Source organism: Uranotaenia lowii, chromosome 1, assembly GCF_029784155.1.
Source record: "Uranotaenia lowii strain MFRU-FL chromosome 1, ASM2978415v1, whole genome shotgun sequence".
In the NCBI taxonomy this organism is placed as follows: Eukaryota; Metazoa; Arthropoda; class Insecta; order Diptera; family Culicidae; genus Uranotaenia; species Uranotaenia lowii.
Genome location: NC_073691.1, coordinates 177,833,924 through 177,859,919, shown reverse-complemented (window position 1 = coordinate 177,859,919; position 25,996 = coordinate 177,833,924). Strand labels below are relative to the sequence as shown.

The following is a 25,996-nucleotide window of genomic DNA, read 5'->3' as shown; positions in this document are numbered from 1 at the left end:
TCAACGCACGCACTGGTCCTCAATCGTCACCTCCATTTGACCTCCTCGACCTTTCTTCTGGCTTCCAGCTCGTCGATCTACCAGTGGCTCCAGCCCGTCGATCTTCCATGATTCCTGGCTCGACGACCTTCAACTGGCCTCCGGGTCTGACGACCTCCAACTGGCCTCCAGGTCCGACGACCTTCCAATTGGCTCCTGGTCCAACGACCTTTCATGATCCCCGATTCGACGAACTCCACCTGGCTCCGATCTGACGATCGTCCAGCTGGGTTCTGGTCTCGACTCGCTTGCTGCGGCTCGAAGCTTTTTTCCAGCGCTTCGACGCCTTTCCTAAGGCCTGACGCCTCCTACTGGTTCCAGCCCGACGACCTTCACTTGGCTTTCAGTCAGACGACCTTCCTTGGCACCGACTGGACGGCCTCCTGTGGTACCCCGCTCGTAAGACCTCCTGGTCCGACTACCACCACCCAGTAGCTCCGGTTCGACGTCCTTATTTGGTCCCAGCTCGACGCTCTTCTTTAGGCCCGACGCCTTACCGATGACGACCTTCCACTGGCTCCCGGCCGGCCGACCTTCCAATAAATTCCGGTCGGCTTCCAATGGATTCGACCCAAGATCTCTCCAGTTCACCTGTCCGACGACCACCTCCATTTAGTTTCCCGGTCTGACGGGAAAAGCTAGCGCCGAAAGAAGGACAACGCGCCGAAGCCGAAGGAAGGTCAACGAGACGGGAACGGTGGAAAGTGGCCGAGCAAGGAGTCAGAAAACTTGGAAGGTCGCCTGACAGGTGCACTGGAATTTCGTTTGGGACGAGAATCCATTAGAAGGTTGGCGAGCCAGGAGTCAACGGTAGGTCGTCGTGTCATTGCGGTCGTCGAACCGAAAGCCATGGAAGGTTCGCGGGCTCGGTATCATGGAAGATCGTCAAATCAGCAACCAGGTCGTCGGACCAGCTCAGCCAAGTGGAAAACCAAGTGGAGGTCGTCGGACTGGAACCACTGGGAGGCGTTAGGCCTCTAGAAAGGAAGTCGAGACCAGAAGTCAGCTGGAAGGTCGTCGGATTGGAGCCAGGTGGAGTTTGTCGGATCAGGGATCATGGAGGGTCGTCGGACCAAGTGTCATTCGGAAGGTCGTTGGACCTGAAAACCAGTTGAAGGTCGTTGAGCCAGGAATCATGGGATAAGGCCGGGCCGGAGCCCCTGAAAGATCGTCAAGCTGGAAGCCAGAAGAAAGGTCATGGAGCTGCAACAGGAGCGAGAGCGTCGTGCAAATGAGAGTGACGAATGAGGTCCGGTGCGTGCATTGTAGAGGAGAAGCTCCTTCTTTAGGAAGAGCCGCCGGGGGCAGTTAGAAGACTGCGGAATGCGTGTATTGATCGTATATTGAGGAGTTGTAGCGTAATAACTTTGTATGTGTGATTGTTAAATTTTGAGCGTGTAGTAATTTTATTCATTCGGGCCAAAATTAAGTGTTTAAAGTTAAGAGTGTAAACGTCAAACGCACACGTGAACAACATAAACAAGAATCGGCAAAAAGAATCTGTGGAATGAAACAAATTAAGCGCCAGAATTCGTCATTGCGATTTTGTTTTGCTGAACGTCATGGAGTTACCGTCCGTCGCTCATATCCCGGAGTCAAAGCCAACAAACTGGAAGCCAAATTCGAGTTGATGTGGCGAAGAATTGAGACAATACGAGAGCCGCTAAATAGATCGGATAAAAACTGTCGTTGTTGGAAAGCCGAGCGTCGTTGTTCTGGAGCTAAATTCACTATGCCAAGCCGGAACAGATCCAGCAGAAAGCAGACATCGAAGATGCTCCGGGCCGTTGCCATGCGCCCGTTGAGCAGTACAGCCAGGCAGCGTTTTTATAAACTGTGATATGCCGTGATACTTGAGGAAACCGAGCTTTGATATAACTGTTGTTTGGGTTGGCTGTCAGATGTTGGTCTTTAACGTAGGATACGGGCCCGTGAGTAGAACTAACGGAAGCTAGCATAAGTTTTTAAAAGGTCGTGTGTTGCTAAAAGATTTGTGTTGTGGTAAGAGTTAGCCGTGTACCACACATCGGAAAGTCAGTGGTGCTCAACCTCGTTCAGAGTGTTAAGATTCGCCTTAACGAAGCAATTGATGAGATGAATAAAACAAGACACACACGTTGGTGTTTATCAGGAATAAACAAATTATTATATGTAACCACGGAAATTGTTTAGTATATAAGATAGTGAAATTCTGTAATAAAGTCATTCCAAGTTCTACACTCAAGTAGTTACGAAGGTCTCTTCTTTCCATTGCCCAAAGTGCTGCATAAAAAAATAACAGAAAGTGCTTATTAGAGTATGACCTCCTTCGAAACTTCACTAACCCAAACTTTCTTTTCAAAAATATCACCCACTCTCTGGCACAACCACCTTAACTAATCCTTGAATTTTCTCCTTGTTCAAGCCCTGAACTACATGGTGGTGAATATACAAAGTTGTGGTAACTATCCCGTCAGTAGTGGCAACATCAATTCCCCTACCAGTAAGCAAAAAACAACATTTCTACAGCCATCAAAACCGAAATAATGATTTTTTGTGGATTGGAATCGAAAACTTAGCGTTCAGAAAATATGTTTTTACAATCCACAGCATTTATTCACCATTCACACACATTTATGCCTAGCATAGCATAGCTTTTTTTAAACTCAAATCTAGCAAATGAATGTTACTGGTTTAGTTTCTGAAGCAATCTTAAATAAAAAGAAAAAAATCAACTAGTGATTTTTCATATGCGTGTGTGCAAAAAAAAGTGTTATTGGTTTGTGCCAAATGCGCTCCAGCTGCTTTGTAGAAAATCGTTGTTTGAAGGCGCTTTGTTTTAAGACACACCGGTGTGAATATTGACAACAGCAAAAAATATTAAAAAAAAAACAATCATATGATTTTGTATATTTCCACCCACCGTTTTTCAGTTCAAAGTGTAGATTTTAAACGATTTATAAATTCAAAGCTGTCTCTAATAAAACCTTTTTTTTCGAAAACAATCAAATAATTCCAGGAAGCGGAGGTCCATCGGTAACCAGCTGTACCGGAAGTGAAATCGACAAACAGGTCGGACTGTGGGAGCGCCGAGTCAAGGGCCTCCGGCGGATGATACTGGGCTGGGATCAAACAAAGCCGCCCGATCTGCTGAACCGGATCGACATCGACGTAACCGGCTGCAGTGCCGTCAGTCTGCGGTTGTACGAACCGCTCGAAGGTGCCATCTCTACCAAATTCAAAGGTGAGTCCATAATATTGTTTACGGAAACCTGTCAAAATCCCGATAGCTTTTGACACTTGTCGAACCGCTTGACGTGCTTTCCTCACATCTGCGAAAAGTCAATCCTTTTGCTTTGAACAACACGCCTGACTCGTGGTAAAGAGTTGCCTATAAGCAAAAGCCACGAACCTGCCACGTGGTACGAAGAAGGCTTTTTCCTATGCGCTTGTTTTGAGGAACTAAAGCCTAAGGTACCAGCTGAGGGTCCTAACTTGTTGAATGTTTCGTCGATATGTACCGTTCTCGGATTCTAGCTTCCATTTTTAGCAATTGAGAGACAACTTTGATTGTCGCACCGGATCTCGATCGGTGCCTGCTGACCAAACATCACCGTAATTCCATGCCACCAACTTGCTCTAATAGCACATTGATAAGGCAACTATCGTCTGCTTCCTACACGACCAAGATATCGCTCTTCCTTGCGCCACGAATGAGTACCCACAGGTAGACTTGCGCTCATCTCGATCGGATCCCCAGTTCGCCGGCCTTTGAATGCGGATGCCTAGATAGTGATTCGCATTACCCTGGTCCTTCATGCGAAAATAGCTGCTCAGTTGATTCTTCAGCTTGTCCATTTTGGCCCTGTTGTTTGACAACAGGGTAATGTCATCAACGTAGATTGCAACGATTAGAAGTGTATTACCATCTACATTCACATAAACGCAAGGATCGTACTTCGTCGAAACCAGCGTTGATTGTTCAAGTCCGTACAGAGCTTTATTCAGTTTACACACCTTCGTTCCTTCGGTAAATCCCATCGGCTGCTCCAGATTTCTAGATTTCCTCGTCACAGCACATTGATCGAGTTCCAGAATGTACCTCGCGGCTAGGGGGCGTAGAGATATCACAGTGAACTATACCTAACAACAGGAGCGTAGATCTCTTCGTAGTCCACCCCCTTTCGCTGAGAAAAACCTTTTACGACGAGCCGCGTCTGTGCCGCTGCACTCGCTCATCGCTGTCCAGTTCCCTTTTGTACACCCACTTCATTTTGATTGCCTTCCGCCCAGGAGGAAATTCTGAAACGGACCACGTCTTGTTGAAAATCAAAGCATCGTATTCATCTTGCAAGGCTCGCTGCCACAATTCACGGTCGCCACTTTTCAGAGCTGATTCTGAAAAGTTTCAGAATCATCAACGAACTTCATCAGGAACATGGCAACTTCGCCTCGCAACCCCCGTCATCGGAAGGCCCAGCATCGTAATCGTCATCGGTAAAACCACGGAAAACCTCCGAATCTTGTGAGCGGGAAGTCTGTGAAGGTTTGGAACGAGGAATACCAGCGCTTTCAACAATACACGATGTGTTTATGTAAGATGTTTACAAGAAAAAAATACAGTAACTCTATTTTTTTCAGAAATGCAAAATTTAGCCTTTTCTGAATCACTTTCAGGCAAAATTAAAATATTCGGTCGGTGAGTCCCCATACGTTTTGTTTTTTTTTTTGAAGATTTGTGGTCCATATTTAGAAATTATTACCTGTAAAATTTTCCAGTACAATGAAATAGTAACCTTTTTTATCGAAAATTTATTTTTTTAATTTTTATTCAAATTTTTGTTATTCTGAAACAATAAAAAATGTCAACTCCAGGAAAGATAAGTGATTTGGACTTCTGAAAAACTTTTTTTTTTGTATGAACATTTTATTTAAAATTTTATTATTTAGAATATCCTTTTTATTATTGGAGTTATCCAAATGTATCATGAATTTAAATACATCTGTGTGTATCTTGGAGAACTAATTCTGGTTAAAAAAAATTATTATACATGAATAAGAACAGTCCAACACCATTTGATTGGTTTCCAACAAAATATTAAAAATGTTTTCATTTTTTTTTTCAAAACTGTTTTTTGAAATATTTTCACAATATTTGCAGGCTCTGATGCATATGGGTTCGCTCGCACTTTAGAAAGCAAAAATTAAATTTTTTATTGTGTCACTCGTTTATGGCATTTTTGAATTAAATTTAAACATTAAGATTAAATTTAAACATATCTAAGAAGACAAGTTCTCAATAAAATTTAGTTAAAAGTTAAAGTACTTGCACTGAAATCAGCTTATCTTCCGCTACATAACATAAATTTAAAATTTCTTTTTCTCATATTGATGGTGAAACATTCTAACTTCATTTTTGCTTAAGAATTGAAGTACTGTTGATATTTTCGAATTTATGATCAACAAAACAATGAAAAACAATTTTTTTTCAAAAGAAATTTCAATTTTATCTACGGGTTTGACCAGATATACGCGTTTTATTTATTTTTGTTTTTATAGATTTCTATGATTTATTCAAACCAATGATTTCTATACACGGTAAACAAAGTTACTCTGTTCTGTATAAAAATCCATACAGATTCGAGAAAAGTGTCTTCACTTAGTTTTATGTTTGGGCGCTTTACACAGAGCGTGAGCAAAAAGCTTTTACACATTCGAAAGCTTTCAGCCAGTTAGTCAATTCTGTATATTTTGACATGGGGATGTCTATGCATTTAGAAAAAAAAATCTCTGCAAAAGAAAAGTTACAAAATTTATAAAAAGAAAAAGTCTCATTTCAAAAATTAATTCTTTATTTAGTACAAATAAATCATTTAATGCAATAATATATACAATTTGAACGTCTTCCAAATTCAAATGTATCAACCTTTCATAAGGATTAGTCGGATTCACTATTATGAGAAGAAAAAATAAAATTGAGGAAATTGAACGCATGCTCATTCTTGCGTTTCATTCGGAAGGTGCCCCAAATGTGACCACTAAGCGCCTACCAGCTAATGTTCGAACTATACTGGAAGGTTAGGGGACGAGGCCTCAGCATCAGTTTCTGACCGACGTCACCGTAATTTCGGACTATTTCCAGACCCACTGGTAGAGAAAATGTTATCCAGTGCCTTTCTCTTTGCTGAACACTCAAGCACACCTAAGTTTTCTAATGGCATGTAGATATAGAACCACTAGAAAGATTAAAAAAAACATAGATATAATTTATTTACCAGGAATTAATTTCAAATACATACCAAACAAAAGTAAGAATCTGGCGTTTTACGGAAGCCCGGGATAATTACTCGTATTTCCTCGGTTATTTTATAGTGCACATCGGAATCGCATTTACTTATCCGGTTGAAGTGGCCAGCCCGGGTAGATGTACAAATTGTGGCTCGAATTCTGATTACCCAGAGAAGTAACGGAATCCGTCTGAGCCCGAAAGCTATATGTAGAAAGAATAACAATTTCACTTTAGATTAAGTTCCCGTTAGGGGTTTTCAATATTGTTAAACTTAACCTGCTCTTCCATGGCTGGAGCATTTCCGGGTCAGAGTTTTCTAACCAATCTTCAAATCTTTTTTCGTTAACTTTCTTCGTAATTTAGTGTTCCTTCGGAAAATGATTTACGTCGGGAGTCAACATTTAGACAGCGACTGAGCCCATTTGCGTATTGATATTTATCACACAGAGAATTTATCATCCGATTTTCTTCCATCAGATTTCAATGGCCGTCTGGGAAGACCATACCAGTTTAATTTTTGATAATATCATCCTGCTCCGGAAGTTTTTGCTCGCTTCTTACAGTTCTCTAGAAAAAAAACAAATTTAACAGTTTGAGTCGACAAAAAAAGTTCACGTACCGATTCCCGAACCAAAAATGAACAGAATCAATATGTTCTGCGCTCGTAATGATAAAATCCATTATTTTTTTAACATCTAACAGTCCTTTTTAGTCAAAAATTTTGACTGTTTCTTCGCCACTGCCAAAAAACTAACACGATTTTTCTTTTTTTTTCACCCAGACATCCCTTTAAATTAAATTCCAACAACAACAAACTTTTTATACAGAGCTGCGTAATTGAATTTTAGTTTTCGTTTGTATATTGGCAACCCAAATCTACCCAAAATTGAATTGGGAATATACAAATTTTGAGCATCAATCGATTAGTCTCAATAAAGGTGTATTCAAAACTGTTTAAACTTACGTTTTCCTTCTGACGACCTTTAGGTTTACAGCAGCAACTGATTTCTGCTGCGAGCAGAACCAAAACCATTGTTTGTTTTGGTTCCTCTTTCTTGTTGTTCAATTCGCAATCGAGAACAATGGATCAATGATTGCTGATGACAAGTGATGATGATAAACGCGGTACAAATGTTTACATCATCATATGGTTAGGCGAGAATACTCAAATTGGGTTTGTGGTAACACAACAGTGTTGCCAGATATTCTGGGTAAGAATATCAAAGTACTCATTGAGAAATGAGTACTTTCCCGTTTAGGGAATACAAGAAGTGGAAAGTGACAATTAGATATCGCTAATTAATATAGTTGTATTCTACTGACCTCACAGACGAAACATGAATAAAGATAACTCTATTCCACCACTGAAACCTGCGTTTTCAACAAAAACACATTTAATGAATAACTCAATTTTTCCGTGTAGTTTTTGCCATAATTGGTATAGAATTGTAGAAGTTATGATTATTCTACTGTAACATTAATGCTTCGTTATGGTTCTTTTTTATAATAAAGAACTTCAGTGTACAGTAGAATAACTAAAATAAATAAGGGATGAACAAAATTTGATGAATCTTACGCAGACTAGCTTGCTATCGATCATTTGTAATTCACTTTTGTCAACAAAACTGTTAATTTTTGTACATTTGAGATCGACAAAAAGATTGAAATGCATTTTTTTGGAAAAAAATCAAATTTTTCACAGTTTTAGACTAGATTCATCCATTGAAAAAAATTGTTCCGAAAAACTGTAAAATTTAATTTTAAACAAAGAATTCAAGAGTTTATTTAAATAATCTAGTGGGTTCGAAACCGTAGAAGCTAAGATAATTCAAACTTAACAGTAATGCTAGCTCTTTCAATAAATTGGAAGAATCACAGAGTGCAGCAGGGTTCCAAAATTGGGCTGGAAAATAATAAAAATAAAAAGGTTAAAGGAAATTCCAGGCCTATAATAACCATTGTACCAAAAGACAGTAACAAGTAAAATTTAAGCTAGATTGAACTGCTGCAGCGCATTGAGTCTGAAGTGCGAATGGAATTTTGAGACATTTAATTTAGAAGAAGTATAAAAACTGATTTCTCTTCAAAAATTGTTTTTAACGTATCATTAACTTTTCAATATTCAATATCGTCTTAATTTTTTCAAAGCTTAAATTAAGGCAAACGTTTCTACTCCAGATCGCATCACGATAAGCGTTATCATAAAAAAGCTATAGCGCTTCCTTGTGTTTACAAATTTTCTTAGTCATTGAGCTTTTTTTCAATAAAACTCCCTCCAGTGTTACCACGATCAGAAAATCTAAAGATAATGGATTCAAATGGATTCATAGATGGATTCATATTATTTGAGATAATTCTAATAATTTCAGATTATTTGTCCCTCTCAGACTGCTGACAGGATTTGCCAGCCATTTTTTAAATTTTAGAGTTAGAAGATACGTTTTAAGCATTTTTATGTTAAACAGCTCTGTTATTAGTTTAAAAAAAAATAAAAAAATTTTCAAAGTTTTTGATGACATTGTTGAGTACAATTTAAAGTTATTAAAAGTTAAAACTAAGAGAACAAGCACCTCTGAAATTATAAAACAATGAAAATATATTTATTTTTTGAAGCATTCAAATGGAAAATTTTCAAAAAAAAAATTTGTATGGGAGGTCACCGACAAAATGTTTTAATTTTCGGTGAAAATGAACCAGAAAAAGCTCTACTTTATACCCATGCAAAAATTAGCGTTACTGTATTTTTTTCTTGAAGTCCTTCTACGTAATACACCGTGAATAAAATCCTTATACTTGCCTGGTAGCACGTGCTCCAGTCCGCTACACCTCAACACCTTTGACCTAGGTGGTTGAAAATTTTGTTGCGAAGGGAGCGCGAGGTCGATCAAAATTGCTGTGGATGTATCACTATTGGGGTTTGAAATTCCAGAACTATCATCGTCTGTGCCGGAAACATCGCCACGAACAACCAACTCGGATTTGTCATTGATTAACGGCGCATATTAAACGGGATTGTGCCAACGTAAGAACTTAATTACACAATTAAGTGCCCTTAACGGATACGACAACGATTTTGTACATAGGCCAAACACGGCGCAAGTTCAAAGTACGACTAAAAGAACATAGGAACGCAGTAGAAAACCTAACAATCAACGAATCTAGCGTAGCTTCCAGGGTTGACATCATTCAACGTCATTAGTCAAATGACTGTGACTGTTGAGCCTCTTGGTTCGTCAAACTCATTTGACTGTTCCTTAACGACCAGTCACTTCGTTTGCCAGTCATTCATTCCCCAGTCATTTGAAGCTTAAATAATAACCTAGTCAAGCAATCGCATTCAAACGACCGATGACGAAAAAGAAGCGCATTTATTACTATTGTTGCTCCTGCCAGCAAGCCGAAGACGACCGAAGACGAAAAAGAAAAGCATTTATTATTATTGTTGCTTCTGCCAGCAAGCCCGTTTTCGATTATTTATTGCTATTGTTGCTCTCTGCCAGCAAGTCGTTCAATTAGTTCTACCTACCGTCAGCAGCCGATCGAAGTGTGAAGAGATTTGCCAGTCACTCTCAGGAGAAAATTGACCATGGTGTAGGAGCTTCGCCAGTCGCATGATGGAGAAATGTTGATTGTCGCATGCTTTATCCGCCATGCGAGGCTCCGTCAATTGAATAAAGTGCCGGTCGTTTGATGAAACAAAACTAGTCGGGTCAAGCGTGACGGGCGAAATTTACCAACCCTGATGGTGATCATCGATTTTTTGAAAGAGCTTGGTTATTGCTCAATCACCAGAAATGACCACGCCAGAATTTTCCATGGACACTATCATGAGCTTGAACTACTTCGGTAACTCAGCAAGCAGCAATATACTGACCCACAAATCCGGAATTCTGAATCCAAGTGAGTTCAGTTCATTAGATATGCTCACGACTTCGTTGACGTAATCCTCCATGCTTGAGCGAGCTTCCAAGGCCAATCGGAGTAATTTGTGTAGGAGACCAACCTATCGAGCTAGACCCTTGTGCCCTTGTCCTCGATCGATCTCTCCAATCGGCCCCACGCCTTAAGAGCCAATTCTGCATCTTCGATATGGGCGTACAGGGATGGATCTACCAGTAAGATGATTTTTGGCTAGCGACCAATTTGAGGTTCCAGCTACTTCGCCTCCGGCAGCTACGGTTCTTGACGATCTTGATGTAGACATTTCAATCCATTAAAAAACTTGCAGACAGGCCCATAACCTGTTGTAGCGAGCTATTCAGTAGATCGACTAGATCGGTACGGAACGGAATGAAAATTTATTATTCAAACATCTTATTACATAACTAATATCGGCTTGCTGCGACTTCTTCATTTCAACATAAATGTCTGTCAACGCACCAAGGATCCAATAGACAATTTTATAGCTGTCGAGTTGGTACAATTTCTTCCAAGCGTCCAAGAAGAAGCCGCAGTAGAAGTAGCAGTTGAGGTGCACTTTTTGCTTCTTTTGCTTCATCGAGCTTCTTCAGCTCGATCTTTTTGATTATTAGCGGAAATGCAATGGTAACTTATTCAAAAACGACTTCTGGACCGGAACAATTACCCACTAACGGAACAAAATTATATTTTCTTCAATGTTTCCATTAGATTCGCCAAACCAAATAGGTACACATGGTCTAAACTCTCATTTTTACCCTTCTCCATATTCCAGTGCAATGGTCCTCCCGGTTGGACTTCAGCAACGTGGTCGGCGAGCGGGACGTCACCGAGTGGACCAGCTTCCACGGCTGCATGGGTGCCCTCTGCAATCTAACGGAGCTGATTCAAGGCCGCCGGTACTACTTCCGGGCCTGTGCCGGCAACATCAAGGGCTGGGGTCCGTACAAACTGTCAACACCAAACTGCGTTGTGCCATCAAGTGAGTACCAATCTTTAAACGACTTGTATATATTTTCCACCATCGACAGTTACCAATAATATTCCATTACTTCAGGTTGGCGGGATGTGGAAAACCGCGATAATCGCTTCGCCGGCAAGCAGCGGCACCTGGACGATCTGTTCAACGCGCTGCGGCTGGCCCGGCCCGAAGACGCCTCGGACATAGCCCTGGATGCGGCGGCCCCCACCAAGCGAGCCACCAAGAAGAAAACCACCATCAAGCAGCTCTTCTCTGCAACCTCCAAATTTCAAAAGAATCTCAAGCGGTAAGCTCTCTACTATAATTTATATTTTCAAATTTCCGTTTTAGGTTTGATAACCGGTACAGACTTAGAACTATGAAGTTTCTAATTATTCCTTATTTTAAAAGACGTTTGCACACATTAAACGCCTGAATTTATACACCTTTTAGCCATCGTATACACACGGGAACGCCTAAATGTATGCACACTAAGACCGTATTGAATTTCAAATTCTTTTTTGCCAATCCAAAACCATCATTAGGGGAGAGTAGTTTTTTTCGGGATTTTCATACTTGTATTTACATTGAAGAAAATCGTAAAGCTTATCGTCAATTAAAAATTTAAAAAAACTAGAGAACAGAACTTGTAATGTTTGAATATTCAAACAATTTATCAAAATTTGGATGAAATACTTTGAACCGAGGGGAGAAGACAAAACAAGGATTCGATATTTGTTCCGGCCTTATCCAAAAAAAACCTTAAATCCATCAAAAATGTTCTACTTTAATTTTTCATCTTTCCATATTTTTTTTTGCTTCAAGGGGAATCTACCTATCCTGTGTGCTGTACCACGAGGACAAACTGCTGCTCACCAACGAGGACTTCGTGCCGGTGATAGAAATAGATGAAACCTTTCCCAGCAATCTTAACACCGATTTCTACTGGCTGATGAAGGTAAGCGTTAAATGGTGGAGAAAATATAATGAATAAGTGGGGAATGGAAAAAATATTGCTATCAAATCAGGTGTTTTGGAAGCAGAAGAAAAATCTGGGTAAGGAGTGTTTTTTCGCTAGATAAACAAATTCCCCTACCATCGACATCACTGGATTGAAGTATATGTACAGTGGTGTGCGAAAAAAAAACTCAGCCGAAAAAGACTTTTTTTTAATATCGTACTGAAAATGAGTGCGAGAAGGATTGAAATAAGTATTAAAAAAAAGTTTTGAAAAATCCATCAAAGCATGCAACATAAATAGTTTGAAAACAGTATTATAAAATTTTCTTCTTATTAAAATCTTGGTTATGTGTAACATGATGTTGCCAACATCTATTGTTATAAAATGGTTGTTATTTTTATTCAATTGGATTGATTTTATATCAAACCTTATGTTCATGTTCAATTGAAATGTTTTAAGTAAATCGAAACAAATTTTTATTTAAAAATCGTTAGATTCTTGCCTGGCTGCACTGCTGCACAAGTGCATGATAACGTCCAGGAGCACCTCCGACGTCTGCTTCGGGCTAAATCAGCTCACAGAGAGCAAATTCAGTTTACCAAACTATTCCCTAAAGTTTTGATTGTTAAACTCTGTTTAACAATCTTGATATTTTGTTTAGATTATGTGTTTCCTATATTTCTAGTTTCTTTATTTCAGTTAGACAAAACTATCCGATTTTGATTAAAATTTCATTCTTTGATTTGAAATACTTTTTCTGTTTTAAAACCTGTATTGTGAAACTCGAGTAATTTTTTAGAAATTTACACCTTTAATTCTACAACAATCTGATCATTCAAAATTATTCAAGTGCATCGTGTAAGGAAAACTCGAAAGAAAAAACGAATATGTTCGAGGAAACGAACTGAAACGAGGCACATTTCCAGGCCCCTATTCAGTTTCCGGCCAATGAAAGGAAAATGTGACGGGAAAAAATCACATTGTTCGTCCATATGTACATTTACTCCTGTAGTTGTCGTTGTTGTTCATTTTGTTGTTTTCTTTTGTATTGTTTGCTCCATGAAGCTGGCGGAAGTGGAATGTGAAAAAATTTACATCGGCTTGTGTGTCGTAAGGATTTGAATCGAGCTTTTGAATCCGAACTGTTCATAAATCAACCGCTCAAGTGGAAGTAAGCGGATGAGAAAATTGTGACCTCCAGTTCTAATCCCGAATAATTGACAAGAAAACGTAAATTGAATTTCAGTCTTATCCTTCGTTCGAATTTGAATTGAAATTCTGGGTAAAAATGATCAATTAGAGATTGGATAACGAAATTTGAAGGAATAAAATTTTTTTGAGCTACTCTCTGGGGCCACTTTTGAATATCAATGAAATAGATATTTGACTTTGGAATGACAAGTTAAATCTTTGTTTTATGTTCAATTAATTCTATTGTTTTTTTGCTATGATGCTACTCTCTGAAGCCACTTTTCAATGTCAATTGATAAATATTTGACTATAGAAAAAGGACATTTGTTTTTAGTTTTAGATTCATTTACTCAATTTCAACGTTTCTTTCTTGTTTTTTTTTTGCTAGGTTGCCTGCACCTGGGATGACGTCAAACAGCTCCGGATGGACATGGAACGGAACGCGTCCTCGGCCATCCACTTCCGCACCAAGCTGCTGTCGGCGGCCTGCCAGATGCAGTCGGCCCTCTCCATCACCGATCTAGGTCAATTATACTATAAACCGCTGCGAGACGTGCACGGAACCGTGGTGCTTTCCTGTGTGAATTCCATTAAGGTAAGTGAACACAATAAAAATAATGCCTCGAGCCATGCAGCGCTCTATAACGGTCAACCTTTGTACTCGACAGAGTCCAAAAAGTATCTCGGTGCTGAACTCCCGCTGGATTCCGCTCAACAAGGTCCACAAGAAGCTGGCCGGGGTGACGTCCGAAGATGGGAGTCCCGGCAGCATCGGCGAGCTCCTAATGAGCTCGATTCAAGACCAAATCAACTACCACCAGGTGTCGAACATCCGGCTGCCACGAGGTCTCTACGTGAGCTATCTCCGGATGCAGAGCTCGGTCGATGTGATCCAGGTGGTGGTTCCGGTTAAAGCACCGAACGTGCTCCCACACTGCAAGATCCGAGACAATCCCCACGTGTCGGCGTAAGTATATTTCATTCTAAAGTTATCATTCTACTCTCTGGAGCCACCCCTGAGAGAAAATATTTTGAAATTCCATCCTCATCCACTTTTTCGACTTTCATTTGACTCCACCCTTGACATGCAAAAAATGAATGAACGATACTAATTCCCGTAATCATTCAAACTTAATATATTGTACCAATAAATCTCTCACCGGTTGGTTGATTTTCGTTTGAACAAAAGTCCAACCGAAAGTAAAATACCCGGGGAGTAATCGGATTAGGCGTTCATTTACAGCAGCTAGCAGCAGTGCACAGTGAAGCATCTTGGCACAAAGTTTTCGACTTCCCATCGTTGAGGAAGCGCATAAATTCGAACTGATATAAGTGTGTCGACTACGAGAGTCAAGAAAGGACGGAGCTGCTAGCTAGGATAAACATACGCAGCGGAATTTTGTGAGTAGAGAGAAAACTTTGCCTTCGTTCATTCGTCCAATCGCGAATACCAGCTGCTGCTAGCCGGCTGGTCAGAAAGTTTTCCTTCCGTAGACGACGTGTCCTCATTAGTAGTCACGTTCCGAATCTAGTAAGTAAATACCCAACCAAACTCGCGCCGCTCCGATACAAACCGAGTAGACGCTTTTCTTCGGAAAGGAATTTTTGCGGAGACAGGTTTTTGGAAAATTACGGTAACAAACACTGAATGCTGTTAAATATTTTTACTGAGAGCTATTAACTCCATAGATTTAAGTAATAGTGGTGATCGAAACTCTACAAGTTTTAGAGTTCGCATTATGTTGCTGAATAAACGAAATGGAACCTTCATCTTCACAGTGTACTTAGAACCTAATTTAACGAATTTTGATCTACCGTTCAGTAGATCAAAATTCATTAAGGTGGGATAATAGTACGAGTCGGGTAAAAGTACGTATAAACGATGTAATATTTCAAATAACGGCAAACATGTTTGAGCAATCAAAATTCTGGGTTTCAATGAAAGTGTTAATGTGTCCGTTTAGTTGTTTTCAACCACTATCATGTGCCGGAGAAAGAATTTCATTAATATGTCTCTGTTTTGCACATTAAATTGTGAATCACAAGATACTTTGAAGGGGCAAAAGTACGAACTGCAAATGGGGCAAAAGTACGAATGATATACAAGGTACTCTGGAGTAAATCTGAATAGAAAGTTTAAACTTTTTAAAAAATCCACTGGAAACATCAGCGAATATTTTTGTAACTACAAAAACCTGCTCGCGCAAAAAATTGCTCAAAAACGATGAGAACTGGATTTCGTAAACCAGTTGAATATGGACAATTAGTGGAGAATTCCGATTTCGCGCAGGTCGTTCGCCTATGTTTAGGATTTGTATCAGAAGCGAACACAGAAGCGGCTGCTGTATTGATAGAAAATAATTTTACCCTTGCCTTCATGTGGAATTTTAAATGTTCGTTCTTTAAACCCAACATCATTCTAACTTTTGCCCCAGGCAGAGGTGGGGTAAGAGTACGTTTCGATAGCAGTTAGGAATTTTCACTACTATCAAATGCGTCGATCGATTATCTTCTTAATTTTTTAGAAGAGAGATAAAGTCTGAGGAATCAAATGCTGTTCATGTTTTTTGGAGAAAAAAAACAACTGCAAAATTTTCTAAAAATAGGATAGCACTAAGGTCGTACTTTTACCCAACCATACCATACCTACCTATCTTCTTTTGTACCCATCCGAAGTTCTTATTTCAACAATATGGATTTTATGGTTTAATCTTAATCGCGGTAACACTAAATTCAAAATTTCCAAAAATTGATTGCTAATGCCAATGATTGCCAAGCAATTTAAAGTCTGGCGACCCTCAATCTGTGTTTATTCACAAATTTAATAAATTTCTATCCATGCTTAGAAAATTACTCACAAAAGACTGTGGTAAAATTTACCGAGGAGCAGAGGTGATTTTTTTCCACCCATCTTTCTCGATAAATTTTGCCTTTTTTTCATTCACCTAGCAAAAAGATAAATTTTACCTTTTGCGTGTTCACCTAAGAAAATACTAAATTATACCGCTTTCTCATTGATTGATTCAAATGATAAATGCTAGTTGTTTTGGTTGGTTTCTTCAATATAAATAAAACATAAACAAAATTCGTTCAAAAAATTATATATTTATTTGAGATAAATAAGGACTTTTACCTTATATTTATTGTTGGAATGCACTACCGTGTTTAAAAAAAATATTGTAGTTGCAAGTCCTTTCTTCGACAGGCTTGTGGTAATTCGGCTACGCGTTCTTACGAGCCAGCATGGCCGCAGAATCCTCCTGCATTGCGTTATTCATGCCCTTCTCCGTTCGCTTTATACTTTGATTATAGTTTATTCCTGATTTTCTTGGAATATCCAGGCTTACCAATAAATCAAATAAAGAATTCAAGGTAAGTCAAATATGGCTGGGATGCACAGATATTGTTCAAAACTTCCCAGATTTTGCCCGGCTTTATTCAAATAATTTGTTAAATCAAATAAAAAACTCTTAATTTTCTTTGAAAATTTCAAAATTTGGTGTTCAAAAACATTCATGCGATTCAATTAAAACATTATATTTCAAGTTATTTTCTTTCACTTTCCTATTGTATGGCAGAGGGAGGATTTTTCTATGCTCCATAACTTCTTTATTATTAAAGAGAAAATGAAAAAAAAAAATGGTAAGGTTTTCTACGTTTCTAAGGTATCATTGAGCTTTTTTTATTTTTCGAAAAATAAATTAATTTCTCCAAGTTCTGTCTGTTTTAAAAAAGATTTTTTTTTTTTGGATTTTGAAAAATGGTGGAAAATTGTGGGCCACCAAATCCAAATTGACTAGATAACGTGCAAAGTTTATGAGTTGACCTAAAACTGAAGTTTCATAATTCATTTAGTTATTTCAAAGCAATTTCAGATAAGAAATAAAAAAGAGAGTTGCGTATGATCAAATAATTCCTAAAACTTAGCTCGCAAACGTTTCGGCAACATTCCTTATATAGGATGGACAAAATATTGTTTATAACTCTTCATTTGGCATAAGAAAACTTTGCAGATAGGAGAAAGTATTTAAAGTTCTGAATGTGCATAAAAACACCAAAATATAGGTGGCCCAAGATACCCCACAAAATGTGGCCCACGATTCCCCACAAGCTATGATTTGCAAATTGATTGCGTTTGTGTGACTTATTGATGTTTCATCAAAAATTCCTTTTCCACGTGAAAGAACATGACAAAACTAAGATCATAAGTGTATGAGTATATTTTCGTTATGATCTTTAGGTTTCCCATCGATAAGGTTAACGCGTGCATGTCTAATAATGTAAGTACATTTTTTTAAGCTTGATTAATTAAAGAAGCATATGATGCGTATTTAAGTCAACAACATATAGAAAAATATGCTTACGCAAAGCGACGGCGAGGACAGTTGGACTAAGATTTTTATCTCGACACACATCTGAGATATTCAGAGTGGCCCACGCTTCCCCATGGCCCACGTTACCTCACTCTCCCCTACGTTTTTGGTCTTAATTTTGTCCAGATATGCCCTTTTTTACAAAATTTTCGAAAAATTTCATGAATTGCCCAACCGTGTGGTAAAAAGTATGACATGCTTAAGGTTAAAGCACAGACTGTTAAAAATCATCGTACTTTTGAACAACTATTTTGAAGATATCTCTCACAAATTCGACTTTCATCTAATTCGATATCAAATAAGCAATTCCAAATTGCTTGGTAGTTTCGACGTAAAATGTGAATTGCACATAAACGTTATCGTTGGTCGACTACAGTAGATATAAAATAACAAAACGGAAGTTTAAACGAAATATTAAAAAAAAAAAACACGTTGTTTATGACCGGGCAAGAAAGTATTCAAAATTGAACATGATTTCAACTTGAAACTTTCATTTTTACATCTCTATAGCACCTTTAAATGGTCCTCTGAGAAACTTTGAATTTTGCTGTCCGTTCATAGACAATTTTTTCTAGTTTTTTTTTTTCAAAACAAATGTTTCATCCTGGTTTGTCAAAAAAAAACTTTATATGAAATGCTTCGTAGTATGTTCAATAATTAAACACCTGTACTCACAAGACCTGTGCATTCATTCGAGTAATTTTGCTTCGTTTTTGGGCCATTGGTGTCAACTTTGGTGTAGTCATTCGTAGTATCCGGCCATAGACAACACTTTTGGAAATGAGTGAAAACTTAAATAGGTATAATGATTTTTCTTACCACGTTGTGAGTAAATTTTCTTGTTATTCACTTTTGTGATCATAATATTTATACTCTTCAAATCAGTGGAGGAAAGAATATTTACAAACATGTATTTTTGAAGTAATTTCTAAAAAACCTTAAGTGTCCGGTAGTACCATTCTGTTCCGATTTCCACATATTAGGCAATTAGGCACGAATCAAAACTTTTTTCTGAGTGACAAAACAGCTTAACCTCAATAAACGGGTTCGGCTAATAGTTTTTTTTTAAGATGAATTGTACCGTTTTGTTTGGCTCAATCCAGGTAAACTTTACCTTCACCAGTTTTACCTTTTTTGGATTAACCTTTTTTTCTAGGTGAATTGTACTTTTTGTTCAGCTCAATTCAGGAGAAATTTACCTCGCTACGAGATAAGATTTACCCTTTTGGATTCATCTTTTTTCTCGGTGAATTGTACCTTTTTCCTCCAGCTCGATTCGGGTAAACTTTACCTCACTGTGAGGTTAGTTTCACCTCGAAAAGGTGGAAGTTACCCTTTTGGCTTCCACGAGCGTTCACCTTGCTATCTCGGCAAATTTTACCTTTTTATTACTTTCCGTGCGTGGATTACTTCAAGCACAACTCGGGGCGTGGTCAAAAAGATCAATTCTTCTGGCTAGTCTATCCAGCAGACATAAAAAAGGGAAGTTTTCATGTTAGAAAGGAATAACAACAGCAAAGTCCAACAAACAGAATACGGTGGTCAAATCTCGCGGGTGAAAGCTGTATCTACCCCTAGAAATTTGAGCCGTCGAAATGAGGGTGGCCAGCGAACTGCGAATACTGGGAAAAAACTTATGCGGTGCTAATTACTTTTTCTATATAAATCCTACGTGTAGAAAAGGTTGAAGTTATTCGATTGTAAATTTTATTAAAAATTTGAAATAGACTTTAGTTGTATTGCTTTGATGAAAATACGAAATGGAAATAGCTTATACATATAGATATAATAGCCCGGATTTGCCCTGCCCAGATTAGTGCGGATAAATATCTGGTGAGCTGAGGTTTGAATCATTTTCGATATTCTGGTTCCATTCTTCTTTTAAATCAGAATTTACGGCATGTGACCGGATTGTGATTTTCAGTTCAGTTCATCATTGGGACCAAATCCTGATTCGAAACTTGCTTTTGCATTGAAAACTAAAATTAGATTCATATTTCGTGTTCGAAACTCGTCATTCCGGAATATTAATAGAAAATGTATATAATAACAAACCATTTTTTTCAGATTTGGATTTGCAATTTGTACTTTTGTTTCTTATGCAGAATTGAAACTTTAAAAAGTTCCATAATGGTGATCCAGAATTGAATTTCAGAGTTTCATCATCCGGAATTTTCATTCAGATTCACTAGTTGAATAACGAATAAATAATTGAAGTAAAAAATTCAAAAAAGGGATTTCTGGTTAAGGTAGAGGTTAGAGGTAGAGGTAGAGTTACTATTTCTTTTGTTGTTGAACCAGATCTAGGGTTGATAGTTCTGGCTCAGTTTCGAAATCAACAATCATCGGGCGAGAAATAAAAAAAGAAAAGCATTATTGCAGTTAATTTTATCGAAGATCGCATCTGTTTCTTCAACAACGCGTTCAAGCTTGTGTTTGGTTTCAAGAATTCATCAGGATGTGATTATGTTGTAGCTAGCTATCATGATCACTCTAGGAAACCTCTTTTATTAAACGGGTTTTCCAAACAATCATTTTTTTCATTTTGTTCTCTTTCTTCGGCTAGTCCACCCTCCCACATTAAGTTCCCTAAAAACCTCCCGAACCTAATCCGATTTTCGAACTGTTTCTCATTGCAGTGAAGAATGGGAACTGATCAAGCAGCACAAGCAGTCCAGCTTCCTCGAGTATCGGCCGAAGAACCAGGGCCCGACCGAAGTGCAGCTGCACTTCCTCGAGATTCTCACCAAGGCGGTGCACAACCTGTTCCAGTACATGGACATCCCGCCAGAACAGGCCATCGTCCATCGACTGTACGACATCGAAGTGATCGAGCTGAACGGGGAGGTCAGTTTGCTGATGATATGTCCACCGGCTGAAAGTAGCTGTGCGGTGCCCGGACAGAAGGATGCGTTGCTACAGCGCGGAGACTTATTCTCGATGCCGATTCAGGCCTTTGAAATGATTCATTTGAAGAGTTATCAAGGCAGTATCGTTCAGAAATATTCAAGGCTGTCTTGTATATTGGAGCTCGATACAATGATGGCGAATCATCTGCATCGGGAGGCTTTCAGCTCGCTGGAGCTCCAAAAGGCGAAGGATCGATTGGGGAAGTTGCAGGATTTGAGCAACGGGTTGAATGTGGTTTGGAAGGGCGTCCGGTGGCTGATGGATGTAATCGGGTATGCGAGAGATCGGGGGAATATGCCAGAGCTGAATATGAAGCAAATCTTAGACTACAAGAGTACGTACTTTGGCAAGAAGAGTGGAGCTGTTGTTGGTGCAGAGAAGAAAGGTGGAAGCGAGACGTTATTGTTACAGCCGCCGGGATCTACTACCCCGACCTTTCATAAAAGTAGTCCCGGACGAGGTTCATGGCCGGGACCAGTGATAGAAAATACTTTGGGCCACAATGGATTGCTCGATGTGGAGCACTCCAAATCGGAACAGATTTTAAAATACAACAGTCAACGATTTCTTAATGTAAGTAATTTAAATTCGAGGAAAAATTCGGCGGATTCTGCTTGCTCCAATCCGGGGACCGCTTTTTTCTCCGTAACCGGCGTAGAACCTGAGAAGGAGTTTGTTGTGCCACGGCTGCCGCCATCCCGATCGGAGGACACTTTGGTGGATAAGAAAAAGTCTAACGATCCCTCCAGTAACAGTAAAAAACGTCCACCTACGATGTATTCCAGCTATTCGGCAACGTCTAGTCCATTGTTGAGCGTCCGATCTCCTTTCGTTACCACGATCAATGCCTTGACCAAGGCAGCCCCCGCCGGAGTAGAAGAATCTAATAACAATCGTTCATCGAACCCACCCATCCTCAGGGTCAGCAAGAAACCCCGGGATCAACCCTTGAAAACGATCGTCAACCCCGAACCGGACTATGAACCAATAGTCACTACTTATCTGAAACCAACTCTGACGGCGCTTCAAAATGAAGCTAAGGGTTATCAGACTGCCCTACACATAGCCGAGGATCCCTCAACAGGCTCAACCCTTCAACAACTCCCACCAGATGTCCTAGATCATCGATCACCCGCAGCAGTCGATTCGTCTCCATCCGGCGTGCATGATCTTACTCAACAACCCTCAACCCACCAAAGGTCTCGATCGAACAATCCCACTCCAACTCCAGCTTCTTCAGCCTCCGGAAGTACTAGTGAGGCAACCCAAAAAGATCAAACACCATCGGCGGCCACCAGCATAGTCCAGGTGTATGCGGCCTATGACACCGGCCTCCCGAGCGGAACCTCCCTCAAGTTACGCGTCACCCAAAAGACCACAGCCCGGGAAGTGATCGACCTTGTAGTCAAACAGCTGAACATGGCGGTGGCGCTTAAGGGCAAGGAGGGCCCCATCTACGGCCCGGACAAGCTGGACAACTTCTGTCTGGTGGCCGTGATCGGAGCCCGAGAGCGGTGCCTCCGCGATGACTTCCGACCGCTGCAGCTGCAAAACCCGTGGCGCAAGGGACGCCTCTACGTCCGGCAGAAGCACGATCTCCTGGCCGCCATCGAACACTCCAATCGGGACACGGCCGAAATTTAGTAATTATTTTGAATGCTTTTTTTTTATTTTATGTCTTAGAATGTTTGCGGAAAATGTGTGCGCGTGTGAAACTAATTTTACACAACAGAAGAGGCAAGTTCTATATGAAAAACAAAAAATAAAGACACAGTTTTAATGAATGTTATCGGAGATAGATGGGTATTATTGCTTGTATGATCTTGCCGGCGATCCATTTTCAATAATCTAATTAACTGGTTGCTGGAAGTGAGATACATATAACAATGAACAATGTTACTAATGTGATAGAATCCTGTTTCAAGATGACACACCAATTTATAGAGAGCGAAAAAATAGTAGGTATCTTAGGGGTCGTATAACCTACGAAAAATTTAATGAACAGACATTTTAATTTGAACATTCTTTTCAATATCATTCATTTCTTTATAAAAGATATCAAATTCCGATTTTATTAATGGTTGAAATCAAAATCAGAAGTTAAAAATACAATTTCGAGTCATCTGAATCAGAATCTTAAAAAAAATCAGAAACAATTATAAAATCTTAATTGGAAGACGAATTATCCGAAAATATCCGAGTAAAATATTAAAAACTTCACAATTGCCGTTTTGAATCAGCAGCTTTAACTCTTTCATTTTTGTTTCAAAACTACACTAACCAAAATCAAATTACCACGGAAACATGTGAATATTTAAAGTCATATGTTAAAAAATATGTTCTAACGATTAAAACGAATGTACCCATGGTATTTCTATCACTGATTCAGAGTTTATGTGAAAAATTAGAGAAGGTAGACAAAAAAATTGGATTTCAAAGCTTTTATAAAATGAATAATACGAATTAGTAATCTGTTTTTTTTTCTATCAATTTCTATTTAAGGAAATGTTATCAATTCATTGCGGACTATGGTTCTTCACACTTGTGGATTAACATCTGCAAACTGATTATAGATTCTGATTCAGAATAATGAACTTTAAAGCTCCATTTTTAATTGACTGGTTTAAAGTCCGGCACTTCACTTTTCGGCTCAATTTTTGGATCCTGCACAGGTCTAAGTAAAAATGAATTTCAAATAATTGTTGAAAAATTAGGTAGGGAAGAATGCCACGAAGTGGTAAATTCCTGGCAAAAAAAAAAAATGTTGAAAAATTGCTGTTGTATTCTGAATCATGGTTTTCAATCTGAGTTCGAATCTTATTTTAAATTTAAATTAATAAAAATAAGAATCTGAACGATAAGCCGCTAACGATTCTTCTGGCTTCTGGTTACTTTTTGTCCATTTATCATTTTAAATTTCAAATTCAATTCTGAAATTCACTTCAGAAGTTTTATTCTGATTTTGATTCTTTTTTCATTTTTATCTCTGAATTTTCACTAAGACAATTAATCATCGTTAATTTATTTTTGGGTTAGTGAAAGATATATGATTCGAGTATATTTCAATTTTGAAGATCGTAGACGACATAGAGAAGCTTTAAGAAAATTAACAATTGTTGAAAATAATCGTAAGAAAATTTTTATTTTATTAACATTTTATCACATGCCAATTTTTTCTTCATAATCGATTAACGATTTAGAGAGATACATTCCGATAGAGTTTTACCTACTTAACTACTGTGTAAAGTGAGTACGTTTCTTACAATATGTGGCAGAAATTTAATTTAGATTTCTGATTTCAGCTTCTGATTCTCTCTCATTCTGATTAAAATAAAAGTCTACAATCAGATCTAGAAATCAGGAATAATCTTTCAGAATTAGAAATCAAAACACAGATCAGAATAACAAGTTATAAAGTTAAATCAGCAAAAGTAGCTTATTCTTGGAAATATATTCAAAAAAATTATTTTTTTGTTTTCTTGAACGCATTGTTCAACTGTCTGGTTCATTAAATAAAGAAAAAAAACAAAAGAAACGTAGGGAATTTTGAAGAATATTATATCAGTCCAAACAGGCATACGACGAATTGATAGAAATTTAATCCAAAATATCAAAAAATAAACATCAAATTCAGAATTGGATACAACCAAACAGTATTGATGTTGTAACAAATCGTTAAACTATTTAAGAGAATTAAGAAAACAGAACTCAATTTTCATTTCTCGATGTTGGAAGAAACAATCACTGAAAATGCGAGACCTTTATCTAGAAGGCAAAAAACACAATTACCTAGTTGGATTTTTATCGGTTCGGAATATATCTAACTGATAGAAAAAAGCTCAGCCATAATCTAGCATATAGTAGGTTATCTAAGGTGTAGGGTAATATATTTCGATTTGTTAAATTGAGATAAAAATGTCCCTGATTTCCTCCTCCCCAAAATAAATGGGGAATAAAAAAAATCACCCAATTCTTATGAATGAGCGAATGAAGACATTATCATAACAAAAAGGAGATATTTAAGCCCGAAACAACCTCCCCAAAACGAATAAAAATGGAAAGGTAGCGCATGAATTCTAAAACATTCACATACATCGAGCTTAAAAAAACATGAAACAAATTCTCAAAATGTATCAAATCAAATGGAAGTAAACACAAATCAAAACAAACCCGAGAATGATCTACTACGTCAAGATGTCGCTGGGCATTTGAGGAACGAAAAAAAAATAACGGGCTCCCCAAACTCCCCTAAAATACCAAACAATATTCAAGAAATGTTTTATTTATCCTATTTTTGATAAGTGAGTTTTAGCTACCTTAAAGACAAATATGATAAGAATTGACTCAATGGTGAGAATTTAGGGTGAGCTGTTCCTTACAAAAAAAAAGTTAAGAATAAAAGATAACACGTTTCAACGATGCACGGGTGCATTTCGGTGCACAAAATGTAGGGAAGCTAAAATATAGTTGTTGATCTAGTTTTAAAGTGAAGATTTTTTCCTTCTGTATACCAAAACCCACCCCAGAAAAACCAATTTACTGAGAAAAAAACTGGCAAACTACATAATACTGAAAACATTCGAAACGAGTGATGGTAACGATGGTAGCTTATGGTGAAATTTTGCGCAAACTACTAGCAAATTATAGCTCTTAAGTAGGGATTTAGAATTAATACATAAAAAAATGGAAAATGGCAATTTTAAAGCTAGAAAAGCCGAAACGATCCATTCACATAAAGTGACCACACTAGAAGAGGAGCAGCAAATTAAATGTGTGTGTGTGTGTGTTTGTAAATATTAATTATTCATTCGAGAGCAATTAGTGAAACGATTTGGGAATGATTATTCTTCAAACAACAACAAACTTGATAAAAATAGAAAGAATTTCCCCCAAGGTCCGAATCAACTACATACCTATACACCCATAGACTTTACACCCGTAAAAAGAAGAGAGACAAACACACTAGATATTACAACAACCAACCAACAAACACAATCGAACAACTCACAGACAAATGATGGAATTTTGAATCTGAAAGATGATGCACCAGAGATTCTCTAAATAAATGTTGAACCAAAATAAAAACTTTGTGATTTGCAAGTTATTGATCCGAACTTCCCGCCTTATTCAATACCTACCTATTGGTACATACATCTATGTACGTAATGAGACCCAGTGTGAATAATCGTTCTCCGCATGGGGTTGTTGTCGATTTGGATTGTCGATTCCATATACAAATGCCTCCCTGCAGGTTTCATCAACAATCTTGTTCGTTCCACCTCACATTGTTAGAGAACCGCTTATGGCTGGCGTAACTAGTCTTTGAAGCTTCACCACCATACTTAGGAAGTGTGGAAGTCCGAGCGATCCCTTTA

At 38.4% G+C, this 25,996-nt stretch overlaps 1 protein-coding gene and 1 long non-coding RNA gene across 3 annotated transcripts; one reads left to right on the top strand and one right to left on the bottom strand.

Moving 5' to 3' along the window:
* The first annotated feature begins 41 nt into the window (after nucleotides 1-41).
* LOC129738001 (uncharacterized) lies at nucleotides 42-25,706 on the top strand. 2 transcript variants are annotated; one of them, XM_055729180.1, is made up of 8 exons: nucleotides 42-2,521; nucleotides 3,038-3,262; nucleotides 11,001-11,207; nucleotides 11,283-11,493; nucleotides 12,012-12,144; nucleotides 13,727-13,933; nucleotides 14,007-14,305; nucleotides 20,351-25,706. In XM_055729180.1, exons 1-8 carry the CDS (start codon nucleotides 2,455-2,457, stop codon nucleotides 22,263-22,265), a joined length of 3,264 nt encoding a protein of 1,087 aa, XP_055585155.1. In that variant the 5' UTR covers nucleotides 42-2,454; the 3' UTR covers nucleotides 22,266-25,706. The 2 variants fall into 2 exon arrangements, with proteins under 2 accessions (XP_055585155.1, XP_055585160.1); XM_055729185.1 differs by having other exon boundaries at nucleotides 2,440-2,479.
* On the bottom strand, nucleotides 5,966-7,555 carry LOC129738013 (uncharacterized). The gene is made up of 4 exons (XR_008735484.1): nucleotides 7,272-7,555; nucleotides 6,584-6,874; nucleotides 6,318-6,508; nucleotides 5,966-6,254 (listed from the first exon to the last, which is right to left on the bottom strand). It is a non-coding gene; the product is annotated as an uncharacterized LOC129738013 (long non-coding RNA).
* Nucleotides 25,707-25,996: the final 290 nt, after the last annotated feature.